General features: G+C 40.0%; 1 protein-coding gene across 6 annotated transcripts in view; it reads left to right on the top strand.

Moving 5' to 3' along the window:
* Positions 1-26,547, top strand: part of ano1a (anoctamin 1, calcium activated chloride channel a) — an 80,182-nt gene that overhangs the window by 20,457 nt on the left and 33,178 nt on the right. Inside the window, exons 1-3 of one of the 6 annotated variants that reach the window (XM_086296907.1) lie at positions 4,228-4,340; positions 9,703-9,851; positions 18,159-18,488. In XM_086296907.1, the coding sequence (XP_086153033.1) occupies positions 9,765-9,851; positions 18,159-18,488 (417 nt within the window). In that variant the 5' untranslated portion in view covers positions 4,228-4,340; positions 9,703-9,764. The other 5 variants (XM_086296925.1, XM_086296879.1, XM_086296889.1 and 2 more) reach the window with 5 other exon arrangements.

Here is a 26,547-nt window from a genome sequence, read left to right as displayed (position 1 = left end):
TTATTCTCATTTAAAATGTCTCGCTTTTAATAAATAATTATCTGACACCCAAAGTTTTAATTTGATGCAAAATGAATAGAAGTCCATTATTGTATATAGTAACTATTAAGTCTATTATAACCTAGTAAGCTATAGTACTTTTTCCTTTGGGAAGGTACCATCTGTGCAGTCTGCAGCTCTGTTGAAGAAAGATGTTGAATCTATTTAATATTTCTTGAAAAAAAAATTTCACACTGCATCAAATTAAGGTTGATTACGTCGATTAAGCATCATGAGGTGGAGCGTGAGGGGTGGTTCCCTATTTTTTATTTATTTATTTTTGTTGTTGCTGGGAGTTGGAACCCTATTAGTTAGGTTGCTTAATATTTATGCTAAGTACTCTTTAAAATACCAGAATAGGGAGGATGGTGCAGGTTTAAGTTTATTAGATTGATCAGTATTGCTGAACTATGAAATATTCTTTTTTGCATACAGGTATAACAGAATAGCTTTAGTGTAGTTGTTGTTTTAAACTTGAGTATGAACTTATACAAAATGCAGCAAGATATTTAAAAAACAGTTTTATTGATTAAAAAACACTATATCGGATTCATATCGGTATCGGCAGATATCCAAATTTATGATATCGGTATCAGTATCGGACATAAAAAAGTGGTATCGTGCCATCTCTAGTTTCCTTAACCTCCTAGGACCTGATGTCCACATATGTGGACATCAGATTTTGGGTTGTCTACACCAAAATACAGTGGAACCCCGACTTACGAAATTAATTCGTTCAAGACGGTCTGTCGTAAGTCAAAATTTTCGTAAGTCGAAGCACCTTTTTCCATCGCCTTTTGAGTGAGGCGATGCTGGCTGAAGACGAAGTTCTTGGTGGAGGTTGCGGAGGTTGAAGAAAGCATACGTATGCATGCATACATACGTACATGTGCATGTACATAACATGGAATTTCATTTCATTTTTTCTAATTTTCTATTTTTTCTATTTCGTTACGCGGGCATTTTGCCGTACCTCGGGCAGACATATTGCTTTTAAGTGCCTTCGTAACTTTAATTTTTCGTTAAACGGGGTCTTCGTAAGCCGGGGTTCCACTGTGTTGTAAAGACCCACGTTTTAGCACATCCCAGCACACCCACTCACTTCACCAGATGCACCTTGTTTACTTCTCTCCCCTTTGATTGGGTGTGGTGCTTGTCCTTAATTGCACTCACCTGTCACACATTATATAAGGACTGCATTCACTTTTGGCTCACTCTTTCTTCACTCCCACACGGGGCCCCAGCAGAGGTGAGGTTCTGTTTGGGGTTTTTTATTTTATGTATTGTTTAAGGTAATGAGTAACTTAAATCTGTTTTCTTTCAGCATTGGCAGTCCATGTGTGTCTTTCCTTCCTTCTTTGCTTTATTGATTTGGAGAATAAAAGGAGAACCCTGTGAATGATTAGATGACTGCTTATTCTTATTCTAATCGGATGAGCTCATGATGCTGATTACTTAAGCCCTGAGCCTTCCTTCCTTCCTAACACGCTGTATTACGTTTTGCTCTACAAGGGCCTGATATCCACTTACGAGGACATTAAACTGCCACTGTTCTATTGAAATTTTAAACAAATATCCTCATATGTGGATCTCATTTTTCTCAGAAACAAAAATTATGTAAAAAAAAAAAATCTGGTAATTCTTTGTTTTTACATTCATCAGGTGCCAATCAGTCCAAATATCAAAGAGAAATTTAGATGAATGTCATGGAAGAGTTTGGGTGTTAGGCGGTTAAAGATATTTCCCCTCTCATCTGAGAAGCTTTTTCAGTTCTGAAGAACTGAAACGTCTTCAAGGAAACTAAAGAAGCCCAGACACTTTTCTTTTCACGCTCCTTAGATTTCAAGATGTTTTCCCTCCTGTTTCCTGTTCTCTCGTGATCCTGTGTTTTGAAGTCCTCTGTTGTCGTGTTGTCCCTTATTGCTGTGTGTCCCTTATTGCTACTCCCTGCTCCTAGTTTCTAGTTCCCAGTTTCTTAGTTTACTGTTCCTAGGTTCTAGTTTAGGTTTCGTTTTGTTTGTATTGTTTGAATTTTTCATAGCAATAAAGCTCCTTCTTTTTGTTTATCCCTTTGTGTTATGAGTCCTGATTTTGGGACCAATTTCACACATGACAAGACAAAAGGAAGTACCAAAATAAAACAGAAAGCAACTAAAAATAATAGGGACTTGGCATCAACGCACTGTAGAAACTAGCCCAATACCAGCATGAGTAAACTGAAAACAAAATGACAGTTCTAACAGAACCCAGAAATGCTAAAATAATCATGAAAACAATAACAAAACTCCATTTACAATAATAACGAGAACTAATTGTCATAGCAACAAAACTAATTTCGAATGGTCAATAATAACCATCCATCCATCCATTCGCTTCCGCTTATCCTTTTTCAGGGTCGCGGGGGGCGCTGGAGCCTATCCCAGCTGTCATAGGGCGAGAGGCGGGGTACACCCTGGACAGGTCGCCAGTCTGTTACAGGGCTAACACACAGGGACAGGGACAATAATAACCAGAAACCCCAAAATAAGCCAACAAAAACAGACATATTTAACATACATGGACTACACACTGGGGGATGGTTGAATGAAGAAACTCTGCAACCATCCACCATGACTGCAGTGGTGTCTCCCCAGAGAAGTCTTAAGAAAAACTTGGGTGTGGGCTCTTTAAAGCAACACCCAGGGCAACGAAAGTCTTTTTATTATTGAGAAACACAGTAGGTAGACTAAGCTCATTAAAATGCACACCTCTTTTCCCTTCTAGCATAGCCTGTTCTGAAATTACCACTGTGAAGGCTTGAGTTTCAGCACCAGTGTCCATACTGACAGTCATGATGAAAATGTGGCAAATTCTTTGCAAACAGCAGTCCCTGGTTTGATTTGAAGCAGCTGTTGTAGGGTTAAAAGCACAGATGCTATAGTCTGACATCAGGCTATACCCCACACAGGTCAGGTTTGATTGCTTTCACTGTTGCATTAAGGAACTGTGCATTCACCAACAGTGTATACATGAATTTGCATGCATATGTGCATTTAGTCCTGATGTATGCACGTAAGCAGTGGCACCCAGTTCTGCTCTACAGATGAAAGAGCTTCCTCTTGACAGCGAGTAGATGTAAAATTCCACACCACCACATCTGCTCCTCCCACTGCAGCTCTTTGCAAATAGTAAACTGAATGTGCTTTTATTTTGTAGGGGCAAAAGTTTACAGTTCAACCATTCATAAGGTGTTTCTGTAATTATTGCAACTGCTGTTACTGCTGCTGCTTTTTCTACTTTTGCTGCTAATACTGCTACTACAACTGCATTTGTTGTTGTTCCCATTAAAGGAAGCAGGAGGTCGAAGGACTAAACGTAGAATAGATGGAAATACGACAGGATAAAGTGCATGGTTTAGAATGGCAAATAATATGATAATGCTTGTCCACACTGCTTAAGACAAAGCTATCTTTAGTGATGCACCACACCCGTTCTATAGTCAGTATGAGGTATTACGATCAGGATGGAGTAACAGGACACTATCTTTGCATGGTTTGGACCCACAGAAAAGGATCTAGATCACTTGTTCTAGACCAGCAATGCACAAGACATGCATTCATTTTTTAGTGGATTTTTTTACTACTAGCTCTTCCTTTTCTAAACAGGAAACCTCTGCACACAAAGTTGCACTTTGAATAGGGAAATACACATGCTGCTGAAACATTTGGTAGGAAAACATTTAAGAAGGGTTCCCGATTGTTGTTCGTTTTTCTCTGCAACGCATTGTACATTGCCTGGTTGCTGTCAACAAAACAAGACAGTTTCCTACATATATGCAGTTTGTCTGTTCTTTAAAAAAGTTGCTCTGTCCTTAAACATGACTTCAGAGGATGTGTGTGTGTGTTTCAGAACTGGAAAACTACCAGGAGTCTACTGCAAGTCTGAACATGCCTGTATGGGAATGACTGTTTCTGAGTTGCCTCCCTGTCTGCATTTGTGATATTGCCTTGCCTCTGTCCATCCATCCTTAATAAAGAAATTCATGCTATCACATCTATCAGCCTGACAGTCACAGCATGCATGTTTTATTTGCTTTTGGATATGTACTCTGTGGGCTTCGCACCATTCAGTCCCATGCTTGTACAGTGCCACATCACACAACCCACCAATTACTTAATTGTTGTGGGAGGAGAGTCTTTACCTGAGAAGACCAGAGGCACTTCCTCCTCCACCCTCTCTGTACAGGTGAGAGGGAAGTATTAGCTTGTCAGTACTTGCATTTACCTTCTACTAAACTTTGCTCTGCAACTCCGGAAAAACAGGTAAATATTCATTACTATCAACGAGACAGTTTTCCTTTAAACTGGTAGGAAAGTTGCACTTGCTGTCTCCTGCTTTCTTTATGCTTTTTGCAGAATGCAGCTCAGCCTGTTTGTTTTTATGTCATTTGTCTATATGGTGTGTGATAGCTGATCTCTCTCTCTTTGATTGACTTTAAAAACATGCATTTATTGTCTGTTTTGCGTCAAACGACGCGATACGCGTTTGCCTATGCGCGTTCATTTAAATCTTCGAGAGTCGTGTTTGTGCTGGCCCGCGGAAGGAGACGCGCTTACAGTTGTTTGCTTCATGAATTACAAAATGGATCGGTCGCGGTTCATTCGCGTCGTTTCCAGTCTCCGAGAGTTTAGACCTCAATATTCGCGATTAACTCTCCAGAAGGTGTCACAGTGTGACAGTCACACTGAAGGCTGGCGAGCATTCCCCCTGTGGGCACGGAGAGCAGACACACTGCAGTCTAACATGGAGAGAAGAAGCATTTCTTTCTGGTCTGGGTAGAAAATGTCCTAAACTGACAGAGTTCTTTAGAGCAGACCGATATCTCAGACTGCGGCGGCGTTTATAGACGTCCATAGCTGCTTTCTGCGGGCTTGGATCAGTCTGTTCCTGATTGCCACTTTACGCTCACCTCGCACCCACTGGAAAAGACCCCAGCTCGAGTAGGCGGCACCAGTTGACTCAGTGATGCTCAGGCTCGACAAAAATGCGGCATTCACATCTGACAGGAAATCATAAGCTCTACAGTTGAAGCAATTCCTGAGCTCCCATTGCATTCCTTTACTAATTTGCTAGTGCACATTTTAAATATTTGTCATCACAGCTGTTTGTACAGCAGATCTCTAACCTTACATCCACCAAAATGGAGGGCTGTGGGACAAGGTCGGGTTTCTATGTCCACATGCTGTCTTTTAATGTAATGACAGCATGGATGTAACTTGACCTCTGCACAAGAATTCCAATGTGCATGGACTGTTGGTCCTGTGCGCAAAATGCAAATAGAAATCTTGAATCTCACCTGCTTAGCTGTCTTATAAATGACCGTCTCACTGCCATAAATCAACGTGCATATTTAATTAGTACTTGTCTTGTGCTTTTAAATGAACAGTCATGTCTTGTACACGCCCTCTCAGCTTGTAAATGACATGTAAATGTCCTCCTCCTCTCCCCTCCTTGAGACTGGTTCTGCCCGAGGTTTCGTCCTCTTAAAAGGGAGTTTATCCTTCCCACTGTTGCCAAACAGCTTGCTCATAGGGGGTCATATGATTGTTGATTATTATATATATTACTGCTACTAATAATGTATGTTAATGAAGCTTTTCCTTTTCGGAGATATTTACGATTCCCAACCGCGAGTGAAACGTTTCCCTGTTTTTATCATGGAAATGAATGCAACATGCTTGTGGGGCTTTTTTTCAGCACGATCTTTCGCTGAGCGCCCGCGCGTTAATGCTGTGCTGTTTGTATCCAAAAGACGTGTTCGCACACACGGGCATGGTCATTTTGACACATTTCATGTAGACGGGGCTAATTAAATTCTGAAGGACCTCCACTTTTCATCGCAGTCACACAGTCGCGTCTCTGGTGCAGTTTCTTTGGAAACAGTTGCTTTTAGTCTCCGAGCTGTCCAAAGGATCGGTAGGTGGCAGCTCTCCGTCCAGCGTTTCCATGCAACAGCGCGGGCGGCTGTGAGGAATAGATGATGCAGCAGAGGGCCATGTTTCTGTAGATTTGGTAGGGTATCTGTGGAACCCTGAGCGCCTTCATATTTCCGATGGACCGTCAGAGGAAGCGGGCGGATAGCTTGGACCAAAATGATAGCGCATTGGAGCTCGGTAAGAGGTTTAACATTTTCGCTGGAATGAGTTTGATGATGATGAAATAAAGCTCTATTTTTGTCATCCGGGGAAGACCTTTAAGCCATTTCAGTAGCTTTCGCTGTATTGTGGCTGTAGCTGGGCACATAGGCGCACTGATACAGAGTCGATGGGGCTGTAGTGCTGCGCCATAGTCTCTAATCATGTTGCTACATTAAGATGCTGATGGCTTTGAGTGCCGTAGACTTGATGCCCATTTAACTTGCACGCAGGCCTGCTAGTACCGAAGTGAACTCCTATTACTTTACCAGCCTTGACCTTTAAACGGCTAGTTCAGATTTTGTAGTAGAGCTAATAAACAACGTGCCATTTTCATTTGAATGGCTTCTCTGATTTAGCCCGCAGGTCCTCTGGGGCTAAATCACAGAATACTGAATACTTGCTTTGCATGTTTCTACGGACCAGAGCGTGACCACATACACAACGTTGCGTTGACACAGTGTCCTACTTTGTCTTGGTCCCTGTTAGCTCCTGAGAAAACTGCCTGGATCTTCAGCTACTGAAGGCTGCACTGGGCTCACCTGTTGATCTTTCCTTTTGTCTGTGAGGTCGGGTAGAGTGCTGTGGCATGTCACAGCTTATTGGTAGGTTCAATTAGGTTGTGTGAAATCTGTGAACCAGAACAGACCGCATCAAAAAGTTTAATGTCAATCTCGAGGAGCACATTGTTTTCATCCTCACTGAATGAGATGTTCTCAAAAATGTAGATTTCAACACTGTTTTGTGCAGTAAATGGATGTAATGTAACAAATGTATTTCCACATATTAACATAAAAATATGCATTTAATTTTAACATTTTAATTATAGAAATTTCCAAAGAAAGCTGTTGATGTGAAGCTGCACGCGTGTGGTATACACTGCTCAGGAATTCCTGATGTAGCACACAATGACCAATCCACCATGCCATACAAGCAACACCAGGTTCACCTCTGGCATTTCAGGCTCCTGAGTATAAACAGGCAATATTTGTTCTCTTATGGTTACTGCACACATTACTCGAGGTGTGTCTGTGTGGGCAGGCCAGGTAAGGTCAAGGAAAGTAAAAAAAAAAAAAAAAGTTAAATCCTTAATAAAACAAACAAATTTTGAACTAACTGGGTTTTGAAGTACGCGTGTTTTATACAGAATTGTAGAAAGGTGGTCATTTTGAAATGGCTCGGCATTCTGCCACTTATATCTTATTGTATCAGTATTAGTAAATTTTCGCTAATAGAAACTGACAAAGAGGGAAAACTCCCTAATACGTACGTCCATAGCAAAGAGTATGTCCTCGCTCTTTGCCGTAAATGGACACAACCTCTTAAGACACGAGGTTCTTTATATTTCTGTCAGAGAGAGTACTTCAGAATACTTTTAGATGAGGTACATCACTAGGGTTTTCAGTCATTTTCAGAGTTGTGCGTCCACATTGAAACGTCTGAAAATGCTCACGTTCCAGTCCTGCGCATGCGTGAAACCAAGAAGATTCGGCCTGCCTCATTTCTGTCTGCCGTTAATTTACTTTCCAGCTCGTTGAAACGTCGCGGCAAAATGTCAAGGAAAAGCACCGAGTTTTTTTTTAAATGGACCAACAATGAGCTGGAGTTGTTGCTGCGAGTAACACAAAAGTACAAAGTTGCAAAAGCGAGTGAGAGTTAAAGAATTTGAAGAAAAGCTCTCAGGAGCGCGTGCAGACTGATGTTAATCTTTAATAGGGCTGTCAAACCTGAGAGCAAACAAAACAACTGCTGTATAATGCCCTCCGCTATCTTAGTTTGATTGGTCACATGACTGCATCATATGACTAACATGTGTCATCGTTTTGGAAAGTTTGCACTTTCGCTGTCCACACTGCGACGCGAAAGCACCGTTTTCAAAATGCTGCGTTTTCCATCAGTGAAAACGCAGCATGGACGGGAGGCCAAAACGGAGAGAAAAAGATGCGTTTCCAAATGAAAACGCATTATTGTGGACATAGCCATAAATAGTCTCTGGTTTCCGAAAACTTTGACTCCAGCTCCATGTTTAACACAGCACTGTGAGAGTGGCAACCCTCTTCTTGAATTTCAAGTTCTTTCTTCAAAAAGCCAAACATGGGGTGCATATATCTGTGATGTGCTCATAATAATGAAATAAAAATACATCATAGATTAAAAACATTGATCGAATTACCGGTGTTCTTTTGAAATGTATATAGATTTGTATAAGCACGTTGGTGGGCTACAGAGAGCCCTTTATGAACGTGGTAAAGAACTGAACACTAGTATATTCAACTGAATATTACTTATTGATCAACAGACTGCTCTGCATATCATATTTAAAAACATTATACATGTATTCATAATTACCATTGCTCATTAAAGAGAAAAACATAATTTTCTTATCATCTTTTTGTTCTAGTAGACTCAGAATTTATAAGAGACGGCTGGTGTGTAGAATACTGTTGAATAAATATTAAGAACCTTTTCTGGAATAGGCCTGGTATCGCTGTTTTGGATATCCAAAGACAGTGTCAGCATCACCCATGGGAGTGGCTGTTGCTCAGGAGGTAAAGCAAGTCATCTACTGATTGGAAGGTCAGTGGTTCGACCCTGGCTCCTCGAGGCTGTATGGCAAGATACTAACCCCAAGTTGCTCTCTGATGCATCTATCGGAGTGTAAATGTGTATGAATGTTAGCTAGGAAGCACTAAGAAATTTATAAGAAAGTGCTTGGGTGAATGTGGCATGTTGGATTGAGTGCTTTGAGTGCTCCGGGAGAGTAGAAAACCGCTATATTAGAATCAGTCCACTTACCATTAGATATCACCTAAATGGGGGATAAACAGAGGATATAACTCAGTGAGACGTGTCTGTCTGTAGGGGGGTTTCAGGGCTTTAGCTTTGATGAATCCTCAATACCAAATATTCGAAGATTGCACCTTAAAAAAAATCTTAAGTGTATTTTATAGCACAGTAACTTTCAAAGCTTTACACAATTGAGACAATTGATTCTAAATGCACTCCAGGATGCTTCGTTCCGTTATCAGGGATATAGCAAGGCAACCAAGCAGATGTCAGGGTCTGCTGATGAGCCACCGTGACAGGTTGGATTATTTGAATGCTTCTCAGTGTAAATGATATGAGCAGTTTCTTGGGAAAGTGGTTTCATTTCAAAAGATGGTGTCAACACTGCTGATTATCACATTATGTTCATTTTCAACAGTTTTAGTGAAATATCAGAGAATAGAGGTCAAAATCAGCGGTGTGCAATACCACAACCTGCGGTGAGACAACAAAGGCAAGATTTCCTGAGACAGTTTGAAAAATCTACAAAATTCAGTAACTTGAATTAGTGGTACTAATAGAGCTGCGCCATTGTATTCTTATTGTTTACTGAGGCAGATTTAACAGGACTTTCTTTTTCAGGATTCATCAAAAGTGAAATGTTCAGCAGAAACATGATTTGTATTTTAAAAAGCTCTAAATGCATTTCTGATTTCCTCCTCAGATTCTAGCCCCCTATCATCTTGTGAGCACTCAAGCAGCCTGCAGCAGACGCATCCTACAATTATGAGTGCTGATTATGAGCCGGTCTGTAGTGAGGAGAAGAACCTGGACGTGGATTTTGTCACCAGGGCAAAGAACAATGAGTCTATAGTAGGTATCTGCTATAAAGGTTTCCACAGGTCTCAGAAATACATAGAAACTGTATGATGTGAAGGGGGTGGCTGCAGGAATGTGTTTGCAACTGCTATGCAATTGCAAATTTATAGCACCCTATCCCGTAAATGCAGGGAGGTGTAACACGCAGTGAGTGAAAAGAGGTGACTGAAGAAGAAATACTCAGTGCATCACGGGAATCCCCGGCAGCCTGGAGCTATTGCAGCATAACTAAGGGAGGATTCAGGGTCACCTGATCCAGTCCTAACTATATGCTGTAGTAAAAACGAAAGTTTGAAGCCTAATCTTACAAGGAGAGCTAGTGTCTGTCTCTCCACAGAAAGGGCCCTGAAAGCTGAAGGCTCTGCCTCCCATTGTACTTCTAAATATTCTAGGAACCAGGAGTGAAGCGCTCTCAGACTATGAGGTCTTTGAGATAAGATGGGACTTCTCCTTTCAGCAAGACAAGGCCAAATCACACACTCAGGTTGTCAGCAGCAAAAGCTTGAATTAACTGTACCAAAGACTGATTGGAGTCGTTTGGACGTAGATGTTTGACCTGATGCATCATTTGCAATAATAATAATGAAGGGATGACTGATGTTTGCAGTAAATTGATAAAGAAAAAAAATCAATCATCAAAAATTTCCAAAGAACAGAAAACAAATGAAATAGAAAAAAAACAAATAAAAAAATCAGATGAAACTAAAACGGAACAAGTAGACACAAGAACAAAAATTTAAAAAGGCCTGGAACTCAAATTTTAATGCAATCGTAGCATCCCAGGCTCGACAGTTACTAGAGTCAATATCTTTTTCTTAATTCATGTCCATGAAATCAGTCGAGCTTTTTTTACTCCACCCAGTGTTACCAATTAATGCTACACAGACACTCTTCACAATAAAAGAATCGAAAAATGTAGTCAGTATTATTATGCACTAAAATAAGATGCCTTGGAGCTTGATTATTATTTCTCACTGTCGAGTAGGGCTGCCACGATTAGTCGACTAGTCACGATTACGTCGACTATCAAAATCGTCGACGACTGATTTAATAGTCGACGCGTCGTTTGAAGCTTTGTAAGATCCCAAAAGACGCAGGAATAAGTAGCAGGATTTAAGAGTGTAATAACGGACTGAAACAGAAGATGGCAGCACTGCATGTACAAGGATGCCAACTGCCGTTAAACCCCGAAGAAGAAGAAGAAGCAGCTGTGTCCCAGAATTCATAGCGCAGCTCAGTTTCCAACAATGGCGGCAGCTAGTTAGTTTTAATATTACTCTTATTATTCTTTCTGGGTCACAAAATAAACGTTTTACATATTTTCAGGTGAGAATGTAGCTGTGTAAACCTCAAATATCTGCTCAGTTTATCAGGACACCACATATTTTCAAAAGCGCTCCGACGTTTTCGGAGACGTCTGTTACCCACTAGCTCGATAGCTAGCCGGGGGCTAGGCTAACTAGAGCCGTGAGAACACCGGACTCCCGGCAGATCATTTTCAAACCCACCGCCGTCTTTCGCTACTCAGGTTAAACATGATATATGAGTCACTTAGATAACTTAAACATGTTATTGTTTGGCTTTTTTAGTATTTTATTTGTTCCTGAGTAAATCGGTTTGGCTGAGATTAAAGTTATAGTTTTTACACAGCTGAATAAACGTCAAGCAGACAGCTGATTATCAGAAGTGTGAGATGCTCCAGAATTTACTGAATTTACTATTAAACTTCACCGAAACAATCTGCAAATTTCATTAAAATGTAATAAACTATCATCTTGTCTTTATTGTTAGTTAGCACAGACCTTAAACACTTAAAGCTGTAAGCTAGTGATAGTTATATAAGAGCAGATGCTGCTGGTGCAATAAGCTGTACGTTTTACATCCAATGGATGATGATCTGATTAGTCGACTAATCGCAAAAATAATCGGTGACTAGTCGACTATCAAAATAATTGTTTGTGGCGGCCCTATTGTCAAGATTCTCCTAGTTTTAAGTAGAGCTGGGCGATATAAGATTTTTTCATATCACGATATGTTTTTTTCATTTCAGGCGATAACGATATCTATCACGATATAAGCCAAATAACTATATTTGTAAGATTTAAATGTGCCGTTGCTCACAAGTAAAATGTGAAATAATCAGCAGCTTGTTTTTAAATATTTATTTCCCATAATAAGTTCAACAGGGTAGATGTACTTAAGGAACATGAGACTTTTTCAGATAAATAAAGGCAAATATTGCAAACTACACAAAAGGCAGCCGCTAAAGCGTTTAAGTTTCAAAATAGAACAAACGAAACAGACTAAATTGTCAATTCCACTTAGAAACAAAATATTAATTCTAAAAATAAATCTTAGTTTGTTTTACAGAAGAACAGACAAAACTGACTAACTTTTGTCAATATCAAATAAACTGAGAACTAAAAGGAAAATTCTCAATCTCTCCTTGTTGTATAGCTGAGCTTTTCAAACAGTTTTAACAGTTACTTTAGTCTGACAAAAGCCGAATGACGAATTAGCGCTTCCAGTCAGAGACCGAGGCTACGTCCACACGTACACGGGTATTTTTGAAAACACAGATTTTCCGTTTTCGTTTTAAAAAATAATCCCGTCCACACATAAAGGGAGAAATGAAGGAAAACGCTGCTATGAACATGCCAAAGCAGCAGGTGGCGCTAGATTCCTAACCGTGCAGAAATGTTGGCCAATCAGAAGTCTAGAAGCCTCGGTGGGGAAAAAGTAAACAAAGCTGGGGCATAGAAGCAGAACCGAGTCGTATGTGTGGAGGGACAGTAACTGTGTATATGTAAGCATTTAAACACTGCAGAGTAGAATTAACAGTAACAGTATTGTAGAAATTCATTTCACCGAAACAATAACGTGGCGCACAGTGTGACGTCAAAAAGTGCGCACACCTTTGACGCTGCGTTTTCTCCGTTTTTCTGGTCCACACGTAAATGCAAAAACTGAGTTTTCAAAAATCTTCGTTTTCAGTGACCAAAAACGCCGTTTACGTGTGGACGAAAGGTGCAAACGCATAGAAAAATCTGCGTTTTCAAGAATGCCCGGGTACGTGTGGACGTAGCGCATGCACCAGTTTATTGTATTTCCAGACTTGCTTTCGGCACAATTTACAGTGCACGCTACTCTGTTTTTTGTCAGACTTGAAATAGCCGAAATACCTTCACACTACGGAACTTCTATGGCTCTTCCGTTCGACAATCTCTCCGGCATTGGAACCATCATCTGTTTTCTCTTCGGTCACGCTCGGTTGATTTTTCTAGTCGGCACACTCATTTCCTCCATTACCCGCTGGCTGCTTCCCAAACAAATACACATGTGCGGCTTGGCACTTGTGCTGTACGTAACAAGTCACGTGACGTGACGCTGCGGCTGTGATTGGTTCGGCTCTGCGCTACGTAATTTGGATTGGCTGTTCTTTTTTTTTTTTTTTTTTTTTTTTTTAAAGAGGACAAGATCGGCGAGGTCTATCGCGATAGTTTAATTTTTCTATCGAGAAAAAGTTATATCGCGATACATATCGTTATCGTTCTATCGCCCAGCTCTAGTTTTAAGTTGAATCCTGTACACGTATTCATAAAATACATCTAAAAGTATTCTAGAGTCAAATATGAAGCATCGGTCTGACAGCTAAAGCTTGCCTGAAATTGGGTCCTCTACTGTAAGGTAAAGACTCTACAATAATCTTGAGATCCCTCCTGAAGTGCTTCAGGTGACCTCAGTAGGTCACATGATAGGTGATGGTAACAACCCATGGCTAATGTGACGACTCGCACCACCTCTCCACACCTGTGACTATCCAGCTTTTGTTTTTAGAACTGAAGAAGCCTCTTGGCTGAGACATGAAATGTTTTCACAAACTTAGAGCAGCCAGTGATTACCTCAACGGTCTAAAGAAAACAGATGGCAACTGGGCTTCTTTAAGTCAACAGTAGGCTCGCAACATATGTTACATTTCAGATGACCAACAGCCAGTTATTGCTAACCTATATGCAGAAGAGTCTGTCAGTGTCTGTGTGCACAAGTCAGCAGAATAAAAAGGAAGGATTCAGCGTAATGCAGTGCTGTTTAACAGCTGCACTTCTATTCTCCTCTTCCACCTTTGAGTATGCTGAAGCCCTGGAGGAGAGGAGAACCACATTTCCTGGTGGCTTGGTGAGAAAAGAGATCCTTTTGGTCTGTGATGCATGGACTACTACGTCCTCATGGGCCCTCAGAGAAGCAACCTCTGACCTATGCAGCTATGACTACTTCCTTTTAAGAGGGGGTGAACCAGAGTGTGTGTGCTTAATCAGCGCGTGTGTGTGTGTGCTCCTGTAATGCTTCCTATCGCAGACACACACACACGATTGCTGCACAGTGGAGTGGCTGCACACTCCACTGTGCTCAAAAAAAAAATGCTCACAAAAGCTAAATCATTGTGAGTTTTATGATTCATTGTTGACCTACAGTTATGAAGAGAATTCACATGTATTCACCTGGATTTTGACATTTGACTAATCTGTGTAACCTAGTTCTATTCTACACTGTTTTATCTAGTAATATGCAAAAGTCTTGAGCCACCACTCTCTTTATACGTTGATAGAAAAATTGGAAATAGATGCACAGATTTATCGAAAAATGTGAAAATATACATGTAAATATAGTATATAAGGCAACACAGATTTTAACAAGCTTGAATTAAAATCAGGTATGACTACATTTATTCTTCAACGCAGCCTGAACTCTGAGGCAGTTTTCTTCTGATCTCTTTAAGCAGTCTTTGGGAATAGGACAGCCGTCTTGAAGGACTTCTTTGGGTGTTTCTGCCTTTGGTTCTGTTCTCTGTCAGGCGGGTCCCAGACTTCGTCTTTTTTTTTTTTTTTTGCTGACCATATTTGATTTAATGGTGTGTTTGTGATCATTGTCTTGCTGAAAAATTAAAAGTTCTCAGACAGATTTTCATGAAATTGTATTTTTATTTATATAGTACCAAACCACAACAACAGTTAGCTCAGGGTGCTTTATATTGTAAGATTTAAGACTTTAAGTATGCTTGAATAATTTTCCAACAGGACTGTCTGTTATCTACTTTACCCTCCCTTCTCAGTACTCACCACATCTATCAGTCTCCATCTTTGTTTGCATTTCCTCCTCCTCCCCCCACAGTGCATGTGTTATCGTCACTATTCACTTTAGCTAAAGTTATTAAGTTAGCTAAAGAGTTGGGTTGCTGTGTAAGGCATAAATAAAGCTAAAATACAAAGGTTTGGACACCGTTTTGCATGTTTCCCTACTGTAGTCTCTGCAAGCATACAGAGGGGCACTCTGAGAGGGTCCAAGATGACAACTTTGGAATTCTACTAGAAACAGTCGATCATATTTGTTTGTCGAAACTGAATCCAGAGCAAACTACGCTAAATTAGCGTTTTGAGCTAACAGCTACAATAAGCATAACAGTTACTGTACGGCTATCATTTGTTAACATGACGCTTGTTCTTATACATGTAATACATTTATTACCAACCTGAGAGTTTATCCGCTGGTCATTCGACATGACGAATGACTTCTGAAGTCTTAATTCAGCTCAAGATGCTGTAGATTCCCGTCAGTAACACTTTCGGTCCGCTAGTAAAACGTAGTTCTATTAATCTGCACTAATCACACTCTAACCGGATTTAAGTCCCAAAAAGCTGAACTGTAGAACTGAAACTGAATGGTGAGAAGTGAATCTGAAATTATTCGAGAGCTGAATTTTTAAAGGATAAAATGCAGTTTCAAAGCAAATGAATTCAATTTCAAAATATAAAATTCAATTTCAATTTAGTGATCGATTTAGTGATCATTTTCAAACCAATAAATTGAATTTCAAATTGGGCTAATTCAAATTCAGTTTTTAAAAACATTTATTCAAGTTACAATTCAGATTCGATCCGAGCAATTCAAATTCAAATTTAACTTATTCAACTTCAGTTTCTGATGGCACAGATTTCTGCCCATACATTTTTCTGTGCTTCCACACAATGACCTTTCTAAAACATAGTGACTTACAGAATTTAAAATGGGAGGCTATAACTATCAAAAGTTCCTTCCACCTCTCCTGTTCACTCCATTGTTGATTTCACTCTTCTCGAGTTAAAACAGAAGTGAAGGAACTAATTTCATTGTTATTTTTAGTGTTAGACACGCGCACACAAACTTACTGCTTTAGCCCTTTTTATCAAGTTTTTGACTGGATGTCCTTACCGGGCAAAGTTATTCCAGGGTCCTTCATTGAGAACATATTAAATCAGGAATAAAATGCTTCTAATTGGTGGATTCAAATGGAGTTCTCTCTGGTCTGTCTCTGCTGGACTGCATTACATCAAAATTCAAATTTTAATGTGGCCGTGGCATAAAGACAATCACAGGGAAGAAGCACCATTCAAAATTTCTCCTCAACTTGCTGCTGTGTCTGCTTAATGCGCCTTATAATCTGGTGTGTCTTATGGCCCAAAAAATACAGTATCTTCTACCTTCATTTACTTCATTTATGTCCAAAGTCCAACTTTTTGTGCGATGGTTAGCATCTTCCTCTGCCTTTTGGGTGCTACTGCAGGTGCCTTCCCATATGGAAAAGAAATAGTAAAAACTTACATGATTTACTCATGAAAGTGGCCACTTTCTCATTACTTTCATATATTTAGTAAGTATCCAAAACATACAAGTTTCATTTATATAATTTTTCAAGGGATATTATATCTGTTTTTACTCTTGTATGCTTTTCATACAAGTTTCACACAAGACAGATACAAGCTTTATAAGATTTATAAATATCTTTTCCATTTGGGTTTGACGGTGCAAAACGTTTCGTCGACATTGTTGTTTGTTGGGGAGAAAACGTACAAACATAAAGTACAGCATTTCAGAGTCACACTGCTAGCGATCGAAGATTTATGTCAATTCAACAAGCTGAATGCATTCTGTACGGCACGGCACAATACTGATCGACAATGGTCTCCAGCCAATCAGGATGCAGAACACAATGCGCTGTTTAAAGAAAAAGAAAAAGAAAAGCGTGCAAAATTGCACAAACAAATCTGCAAAACAACGAGGCCGCGAAAGGTGAACCGCGTTACAGCGAAGTTTGGAGTCTTTAGTGAATAACTCCATGACTCTACAGGAAGTTGGCGACCTCTGTGCACTATGCGCCTCCGCTCTGTGATTTTACTTGGCCTACTATTTTGTGACTGAGTTGATGTCGTTCCTAATTGCTTACACTTTGTTATAATACCATTAACAGTTGACTGTGTAAAGTTTTGTAGCGAGGAAACTCCATGACTAGACTTGCTGCACAAGTGGCATTCTGTCACTGTACCAAGCTGGAATTAACGGAGTACCAGCTGAGTGACCCATTCATTCACAAATGTTTGTAGATGCAGTCTGCATGCATGGTGAACACCTAAATTCAATTTGGGTGGAAGATGTTATAAATAAATTAGGGTGGCTCAACACTTTTGTAGAATACTATAGTTATTGTTAATATGAAGCATTTTAAAAGGTTAATTTGGTCTGTCCATTCAGGATATCCAGGTGCTTTTTGCAGCATAATTGAAGCTGCATTGTATCAGTTTTATATTACCGTATATTGAGCTAGTGTCAGAAAAACAAATGTGCAGATGCCATCCATTCTTGAAACCAAATGAATTATTTCAGTGACATTGCCTTTGACAAAGAATCATCTGTTGTGTGCTACATGTAAAAAAGCTTAACTTCACACAAGGCCTCTTCAAAGCTCATGTAGCTCGTGTGTAAACATGACTCCCAACAGCTACCTGTACTGTTTAGTATATCAACATTGGTCCTGTTTAAATAATAATATCAGTGAGGTTTTCAACATTGAAGGTTAAAACTGCTCAATGTGCCTGACTTGCATTAAAAATACAGAAGAGAAGAAAAATCATATCAAGAATGTCGTATATTTTTCCTCTGATTTTATTGCATACATAATCAGTGACGATCAATGATACTCCCTGTAAGTGTAAAGTAGTTTAAACAAGACTTTGCATTTAATCATCAGTTGTTATTATTCTCTGGTTCCCTTCCACAGTGGGCGATTTGTCTTCCTCCCCTCAGCCAGTTACAGCTCTATGGCCCTTCCTGTTCTGCTGCAGGTTTCCTGTTAAAAGGGAGGTTTTCTCTCCCACTGTCACTAAACCACTTGCTCAAGGGAGGAAGGGGGGTGTAAAATGCTTTGGTCCTATATAATGCTATATAAATAAAATTTAATGGAAATGTTTTGAATCTCTGTCTTGCTTCCAGCCAATGAAGGATCTATGCTCAGACAAAGTGCTTGGCCTGTACTTCTCTGATGGGAAGCGACGTGTGGACTATGTTCTGACTTACCATATCCAAAAGTCTGGCAGCACACGAAGACAGTCATCGAAGTTTGGGGATAACAGCTTCATACGACGACTTCGGCGCAGCCTGAGCAAGAGAAGCAGCCGAGCTCCGCTACAACCAAAAGAAGACCCAGAGGTTGCCGCACAGGAGCATCAGACTGACTATCATGAGGATGACAAGCGCTTTAAACGGGATGAGTTTGAGGAAAACCTCCAGAAGACAGGGCTAGAACTGGAAAAGGATGAAGGGGTGAGAAGGGAGAGGGCTGGGGTGAGGGAAATTGTTTGATTAGGGTAATGTAATGATGACATTTTGATTTTAACATAATCCTGTTCGTTTTTGCTCAGGTTTATCCCTGCTCTCAGTTAATAACAGGACTGATTTGCTAACAAAAAGTCCTCTAAGCCGGTGGTCCCCAACCCACCACGGACTGGTTCATGTCCGACAGTATTTTCACAGACTGGCCTTTAAGGTGTCAGAGACAAATACAACAAAATAAAACCAGTACCGGTAACAAAAGAGAAGATTTATTCATAACACGTGGGAAAAGACCCAGGGAAACCGAGTTAACAATAAAAACCCTGAAAACCATAAATTTCACACCCGAGCCTCAACTTTCGCGGCCCGGTACTAAACGACTCATGGACCGATAGCGGTCCGTGGCTCGGGGGTTGGGGACCACTGCACTAAGCAGTATGTGCTGATTCTTGATCATCAGCTAATGGTGATGTTTCATTTCTTTTGCACTTCAGAAAACTATTAATCCCTAAGGAAATTCATACATGTGGTCAGCTGCTCCCGCACTCAATAAAAGGCAACAGTCACTCTATAATGAGTTGATCCAATAACGAATACAAAATATATTCATTAACAATAATTCAAAATAAGAACACACTTCCTCCTGAGGGTCCAAGTTCACCAACAATTGAGCCTTTTTGATTATTTTATTTAGTCTGTGAATGTTCTTTTTGAAACAGCACCCCCAGCACCACATAGAGAAGCATACTGGGAACCATCGACTGTTAAACTCACTCCAGCAGATGTTAAGATACAAGCCTCCATAGGGAGGTCCTTCCTGTAGAGAAGGTTGGTGTTAGGGGTGGGTTTTGATTATCGGTTTATCGATTAAAATCGATTCTGGCTTGGATAAGGTGATATCAATCGATTACAATCCTGAAATGATTTTTAATATAAATGTATTTTAGCCAAAATGCCAGAATCTCAGGTTAAACCTCACAAAATTTCAACAACCGCTAAGACAGTAATGAGAGCAGGAACACGGATTCTGCACAAAGACGTAAACACAAAGCGCCGACCCGCCGACAGATCAGAATCAGTGAGATGTGACTTTCTCACGGTCGGGGCTGAAAGCCGACAGCTCGCTGATTCTGATGTTTCGGCGGGTCGGCGCTTTGTGTTCACGCCCCTTTTTGCGCTGATTCTAAAGCTGTTAGTTTGATCTCTCTCCAAACAACATTGACTGAACCAGCAGCAAAAGAAGATCCAAACTGGGCTTCACATAAACATCGTTATGGATTCAGTCTGACTTTTACTGTTTTGCTTCCACCAGGATAAAATCACACTTCATGCACAGCTCTCTCTCTCTCTCTCGCGCTCGCTCTCTCTCGCTCGCTCTCTCGCTCGCTCTCTCTCTCGCTCTCTCTCTCTCTCTCTCGCGCTCGCTCTCTCTCGCTCGCTCTCTCTCTCGCTCTCTCTCTCGCTCGCTCTCTCTCTTCAAGAACAGTTTCCTGTCTAAAAATCTGTTTTCTGCATTATTCGCTTGCTTGTTACGCACAAGTCTACCGTTGTTTACAGGCTGTTGGCCGCTGTTTTTTCCCTTTTACTTACTTCCAAAAAGAAAGCCTCATTTCTGCTGTTCAATACTGAACAAATTTAAACTTTAAAATTATGCAAAATTGCAAAAGGCTGTGTCTCTAATAAAACCTGTAACTTTGCTCTGCTTCACGTCAGCAGCATCAGGTAACGTTCATATGTTGATTAATGGTTTTCTTTTGTTTTTGATCTACTGCAGAATGTTTTTATAAAATCCCAGGCCAGGAAATCACCTTCATGTTTTTCTGTGTTTTATGCTCAGACATCGGCTCTGATGCTCACACCTTTGACAAAGTCCCACAAGTGTCAGCTTTCTTTTTATAGATATAAAATTATCTGAATTATAATATTTCTGACTGTCTGAGGCAAAAATTCCCCGATTCGAATTGAATCGAATTGTGGATCGAATCGATTCGGGACCTTGTGAATTGGAATTGAATCGATTCTACACAGCAAATTCAAAAGTGTTAAATGTTTTGGTGTTAATAGTCTCCTTGCAAAAGTAGAGTTAATTTTACTCTAAGCAGAGTCACATTCTTTTAATGTAACTCTGAGGTGTAAAATGATAGTAGTTAAATCGAGTGTTAAAAATGAGTGTTTCTCTGTCAAATCTGGAGGTGTTACAATGGAAACATTAACTCTTGACCTCTTAACTCTGAACTCCTACAGGGGCTATGACACTAATAGAGTGAATTCACAGACTCCGCCCCCAGCACGGCTCCAATCGAAGCTGAAGTGAAGCCGTTTCAGAACATTTTGCTCTACATATTTGAGTTGTTTGCCATGCTTGGTAAGTCATTTTTTCAAAGATTGTTTCAATTATTATTATGAGCTTTTACTTCTGTGGCTCTTTGGAGTTGAGACAAAGCTGTGTGAAAGGCATTAGCCATGTTGCTCGCTGATAGCATAATATTCTGTTTTAGCTAGCTGAAAGGTATTGTTTGTGGGCAAATACCACAGCCATGAAAAAAAGCTTGCATGTGAATTTTCAGTCAAACTTTTGATCAAATACACCTAAAACAATGTCTAGAATGTGAAATGTTGGTATAATGGTGCTACTTGAAGCCTGAAAACGATCGCCCATTAAAAAAAAAACGAGCAAACAGCAGTAGCAGACGTCCTGACTGGATTCTACGTTAGCATAGATCCCTCCAGAGTTTTGTGCACACGGTTTAGGTAAAAATTAAAAAGGTTGAGGTTTTACATTTAGTTCAGTATTACCTGTTGCCTGTGTCTTTGTCTTTTGGGAAAATACTTTACACAAGTAATGGCTCAAAGAGGATTCCTTTTTTTTTTTCTGTGCTGCAATTGTTTACTGGATTATTTGTGCCATTAATTAGTGTCAACTAATTTTTATTCAATCTCCGCACAGGATATGCTTGTGAAGATGGAATATGAGGGAGAGCAGAAGTGCGTTGAAGTTCCACAAAGGGATGAATGAAGGACATGCATATTGTATTGAAGAAATAAGTGATGAGATGCTGTTATTTGCATTTACCATGTCAGACCTTTTGATAAACAAAATTCTAATGAAGTGAGAACATGTATACTGTTACATCTTTCAGAAAATGTTTTGAAATTGTGGTGCACAGTTCAGAATAAATGTTTTTCAAAAACCATTGCATCTTTTTAGTAAATGTTTATTTCCAAAAGAAATTTCTAGAAGTTCAGAACAGTAAAATTCCCGCTTTTTAGAATGAATTAGAAGATAACTCTTACGTAGTTAAACTAAAATACTCTTTGAGAGTTAATATATAAACTCTTAACACCAAGTGTTAAATTATCAACTCCAGACAGATTTGGTGTTTAACACTAAATCAGAGTTAACGTACCAACTCTCCAAAAAGAGTTAAATTAACACTCTCTGGTGTGGACCCATATAGACACTTTAATAGTGTTGAAATCAAATCCGACAGTGTTAATTTGGACATGCTGGATTTGCTGTGTAGAAATCAGTGATGATACCCAGCCCTAGTTGGTGTTTGGCTCACAGTCCAGTTTATTGTCTAGTAGGAACCCCAGATATTTAGAACGCGAGTATCCCTACAGATGAAGACACTCCAAATTGTCATTCCTGTGGCGTTCAAGAAGACGAGGACTTTGTTTTTGAAGCCCTTCAGTCTCAGATGCCATCCGATGGTTATGGGGCTGCAGCTACAGTAACTGCCTTAATCTGAGTCGAGGATTGTCCAGTGTCTTGGCGGACAGCCAATTGGATCCTCCGGCTCAGGACAGGTGACATTTTCCACTTGACTTTTTCGTTCCATAACCCTCAGGATCATTTAAGAAATTCCAAATGACTGTCTTCCTGCAACCCACCATCCCAACAGTGATGGCGTGTTGCAAGAGACCCTGCTTGTGCAGCTGAACAGCGTTCAAGAGGGGAAAGTTTCTTTACCTGACAGAAAATGACAGTGAATCCAGATTTTTTTTTGCACAGATTTACAGATTTGGCCTTTTAAAGGCATGAGGTCCTAAACTGTAAAACAGTAAAATATTTCAAAATAAATATTTTTCAAGGTAAAAGAGTGCAAATGCATTTATAAAAATAAAAGGAAGAAAGAAAGAAGGAAAATGAAAGGAAAATAAAATTAAAAAGATGTTTTTTCTACTGGGTTACACAGTCTCTCCTGCATTAAGTCCAGATGGGTGGGTGTTTGATGCTACAAAGCTGACTCGGAGCTGTAAAATCCTCCATGAGTATGGTAGGGAACAGATTGCATTATTTAATTGTAGTAATAATATAGCTTCATAGTGATTACACGACATCAGACTACTTGTTCTCATTGCTTAATAATGCAGAATAATCATATAGAAATAAAAAAAAAAATCTGAAGTTGTGCGCTAATTGAGTATGTTGCCTGCCTGCAGCACTAAAGGACTCTGCGAGAGACGTCTGTCTCGCCCCAGCAGCACCTTCCCCGTCCTCCTCCTCAACATAAGCTCATCATATTCTGTGATATGATTTACTCTGACGTGTTTGATGAGGTCAGTGGTGTTGCCACAACACCTCACTGTCTTGACACATGTATCGCAAACCGCGTCTGGGCTGTTTGCGGAGGTAAAATACGTCCACACAGGACTCCGTTTACGCTCAGCCATTGTTGTGAGTGCGCACGCCAGGGGCTGGACACATTTACACAACTGTGTTTTGCATATGACTATGAAAGGCGGAAGAGGAAGTAGTTCCTTCCAATTTAGATGATCCAAATGATATAGTTTCTTTCCACTGCGTTCCTTTTAATGGGGAAAAACTACAAAATTACCCCAGAGTACTAAAATATCGATATTTTAATATGAGAATCAATTCTAGAACATAAATAACTGGTATCTGAAGAATCGATATTTCAATATCGATCCGCACACCACTAGTCAACACACAAACAAAGACACAAAAATAATTGGTTGATGTTTACATTTTCTAAAGTATCAGCAGTGATTTAATAACTTTATGACCTCTGCGAAAATAATTTCCACATCATTTACTGTATATAATACAGCATTCAGGGCCTTTGTATCTTATCTTCTGTACCTTTACCACACGTTTGACTAGCTTTAGGTACTGTACAAATTCTACTGATTGAAATATACTGGACATTCAATGCTAAGATTCAGCATACCGTGTTCGGGGCTGGGATTGGATAAATTCATAAAACATCCAACTTTTATGTATTAATTTTCAAATTGCATTAATAAAGACAGGCATCATGTAAAAAATAAAACTGCACATTATCCTCGATCATCATTTATCTGCAGAATGAATGTGTGCACTCACGTATTCAAATAAATTAACTTAAATAGTGCCATCTCCAGTCTTAGCAGACACGAGAGAACTGACAGCTATCCGGTTGTTCAGTCTGACGTCACTAGCCGTGTCTGGGCCTAAACTCCGCTGCAGGTCCATATATCAAACGATCACTGTGGCATTACTGAGAGTTGAAAAACTGTCTAAAGTCTTTCATCTTTAATAAAATGATCAGCGTTCTGCTCTACCAGGTGTAACAACTGAGTTTAACATCCAGGCATCCATGAAAACGGAATTTATGACATTTAACGGAGTTAGAAGTTAGCAGGAAGTTAGCTCGCTAGCTTCTATCTAAATACAATATAGCATGTCCTGGCTGCGGGGTTTGGAAACAAATTAAAACGTACAGCTCAGCTATCACTTCCAGCATAAATGAAGACAGAAAACTAAACAGCATGACGTTTGTAGGGTTACTGAAGTTTGGCTAGCTGGTATATAATGATGTGCTACGTGACCGCTAGCGACACAGCTATGTTAGCATAATATAAACACGCTAACTTTTTTTCCACTCGATAAAAGTTAACGTGAGTGTTCTCGGTGGTCAGGAACAAATGTAATCGCATGGCAGGATGCTGTAAAAGGACCAAACTTTCAGCCAGGAGAACAACTGAGATAATCCATCCACAGTGTTGGGGAGTAACGGAATACATGTGCCGCCGTTACGTATTTAAAATACAAAATATGAGTAACTGTATTCCGTTACAGTTACCGTTTAAAAAGGTGGTATTCAGAATACAGTTACTTTGTTGAAATAAATGGATTACACTGCGGTACTTTCCTGTTTCATTTTGTCGCGGGTCAGGACTGTTTGGGTTTTGTTTGACAGCTGTGTTCTGTTGTTCCAGGCGGCAGCATTACGGTTGCCATGGTTACAGGGCGACGCTCTCTCTCTCTCTCTCTGCGACTGTGTGTTTCCTGGGTGAGAGAGCGCCTTTTCGTTGTTGTTGTGCTAAGCTAACAGGCAGAATGCTACAAGCATAGCTCTAAAGAATGTAGCATCATGGGCAGTGTAGTCCGTGTTGCAGGGAGAATGGGCTGCCATACACATTATGGGTCTGTGAGCGCGAGGAGGGAGAAAAAGGGGAGTGGAAGCATGTAAATATAATAATAACCACTGCAGCCAAGAAGAGAGCCTGACGAGCCCAGTTGTAAGTAAGCTATTAAGACTCGACTGTACACCGTGTTCGTGTTTTCCTCCGAAAACAATAAGTTCCGTTGGAGCAGCCTTTCAACGCCTCTCTCTCTCTTTCGCAAGAAAAGTTGACCCACACAACAAAGTAAAGCTAGTTTTCGGCTACGAGCCGACAGGGACCCCGCCATATTAGTCAGAGGTCCCTTTACTACAGTTCGGAGTCGTGGACCTTCAGTAACAGTAATAAATCACACAGCAATAGTACATTCACGTTGTTGTAAAAAGCACGATAATATATTAAGTAATCCAAAGTATTCAGAATACGTTACTGTCATTGAGTAACGTAACGTAATACGTTACAGAATACATTTTGGGGCATGTATTCTGTATTCTGTAATGGAATACATTTTAAAAGTAACCTTCCCAACACTGTCCATCCACAATACGAGGTTAGTCATTCATATACTGCTGCATGGGCTGGGCTGTAGTTACATCCTAAGGTTTTAAAAACTGAGCTTAAATAAATGATTAGCGGTAATAAAAGCCGAGGGAGGTCAACAGTGATCACTGACTGTTTTAGGAGCTTTTTGAGATTAAATAGAAGAAAATACATAACATTAAACATGTTAACAACACAAAAGCCATATTAAACGCAGACTACTTTAGGCCCGGAAGCAGGATTCGTCATGTCATCACTTAATGACCGGATTATTTTAATCACCATGTCTCAGTTCTTTTAACTCTTTTAATGTAACTGGGCTCAGTGTTGGTTCAAGCCTTTATTCGTGGAAAGCCCATTAGCTTACAAAAACGGCTTGTACTAAAATATGAATACGTAATATTTGTGATGCTAACTAACATTAGTCATGTTAGCACCTTGACTTCAACAAGCGCACAGTTCTCATTTCACTGCAAAGACGCTTCATTCTTCATATATCCGTGTTGGACAGAGTCTAAATGCCGAAGCTGAAAGACCTTTGCACAAGCACACACACTTCTTAGCTTCGCTGTGCAAAACTATGTGCACAAACAGGAGTGTAAAAAAGGCAGGCAACAAGCCTGTCTGTCTAATCAATCAGAGACCTCCTTACATCACACTGTGTGGCTAATTTGCATTGCTCCGGGATTTCTGAAATGAGATCCAGTCTTTAAGTGATAACGTGATGAATTCTGCTTCCGGGCCCAAACTACTCTGTGTTTAATGAGCCTTTTATGTTTTTTTACATGTTTTAATGCTTTGTATCTTGTTCTATTTAATCTCAACAAGTTCCTAAAAACAGTCAGTGATCACTGTCGGCCTCTCTCTGGTTTTATTACCGCTAATCATTTTAAAGCTCAGTTTTTAAAACCTTATGACGTAACTACAGCCCAGCCCATGCAGCACTATATTAATAACTAACCTCGTACTGTGGATGGATTATCTCAGTTGTTCTCCCGATTGAAGTTTGGCCCATTTACAGCATCCTGCCCGAACCTTCGGGAACCCTCACGTTAACTTTTATTGAGTGGAAAAAAGTTATTGTTCATTCACCAGCTTC

The sequence above is a fragment of the Aulonocara sp. 'chitande type north' Nkhata Bay genome, linkage group LG1 (assembly GCF_057382095.1).
Source record: "Aulonocara sp. 'chitande type north' Nkhata Bay isolate Kocher_YH1m ecotype deep benthic linkage group LG1, A_spYH_male_GT1.1, whole genome shotgun sequence".
Classification (NCBI taxonomy): Eukaryota; Metazoa; Chordata; class Actinopteri; order Cichliformes; family Cichlidae; genus Aulonocara; species Aulonocara sp. 'chitande type north' Nkhata Bay.
This window is presented reverse-complemented; position numbering and strand designations above follow the sequence as displayed.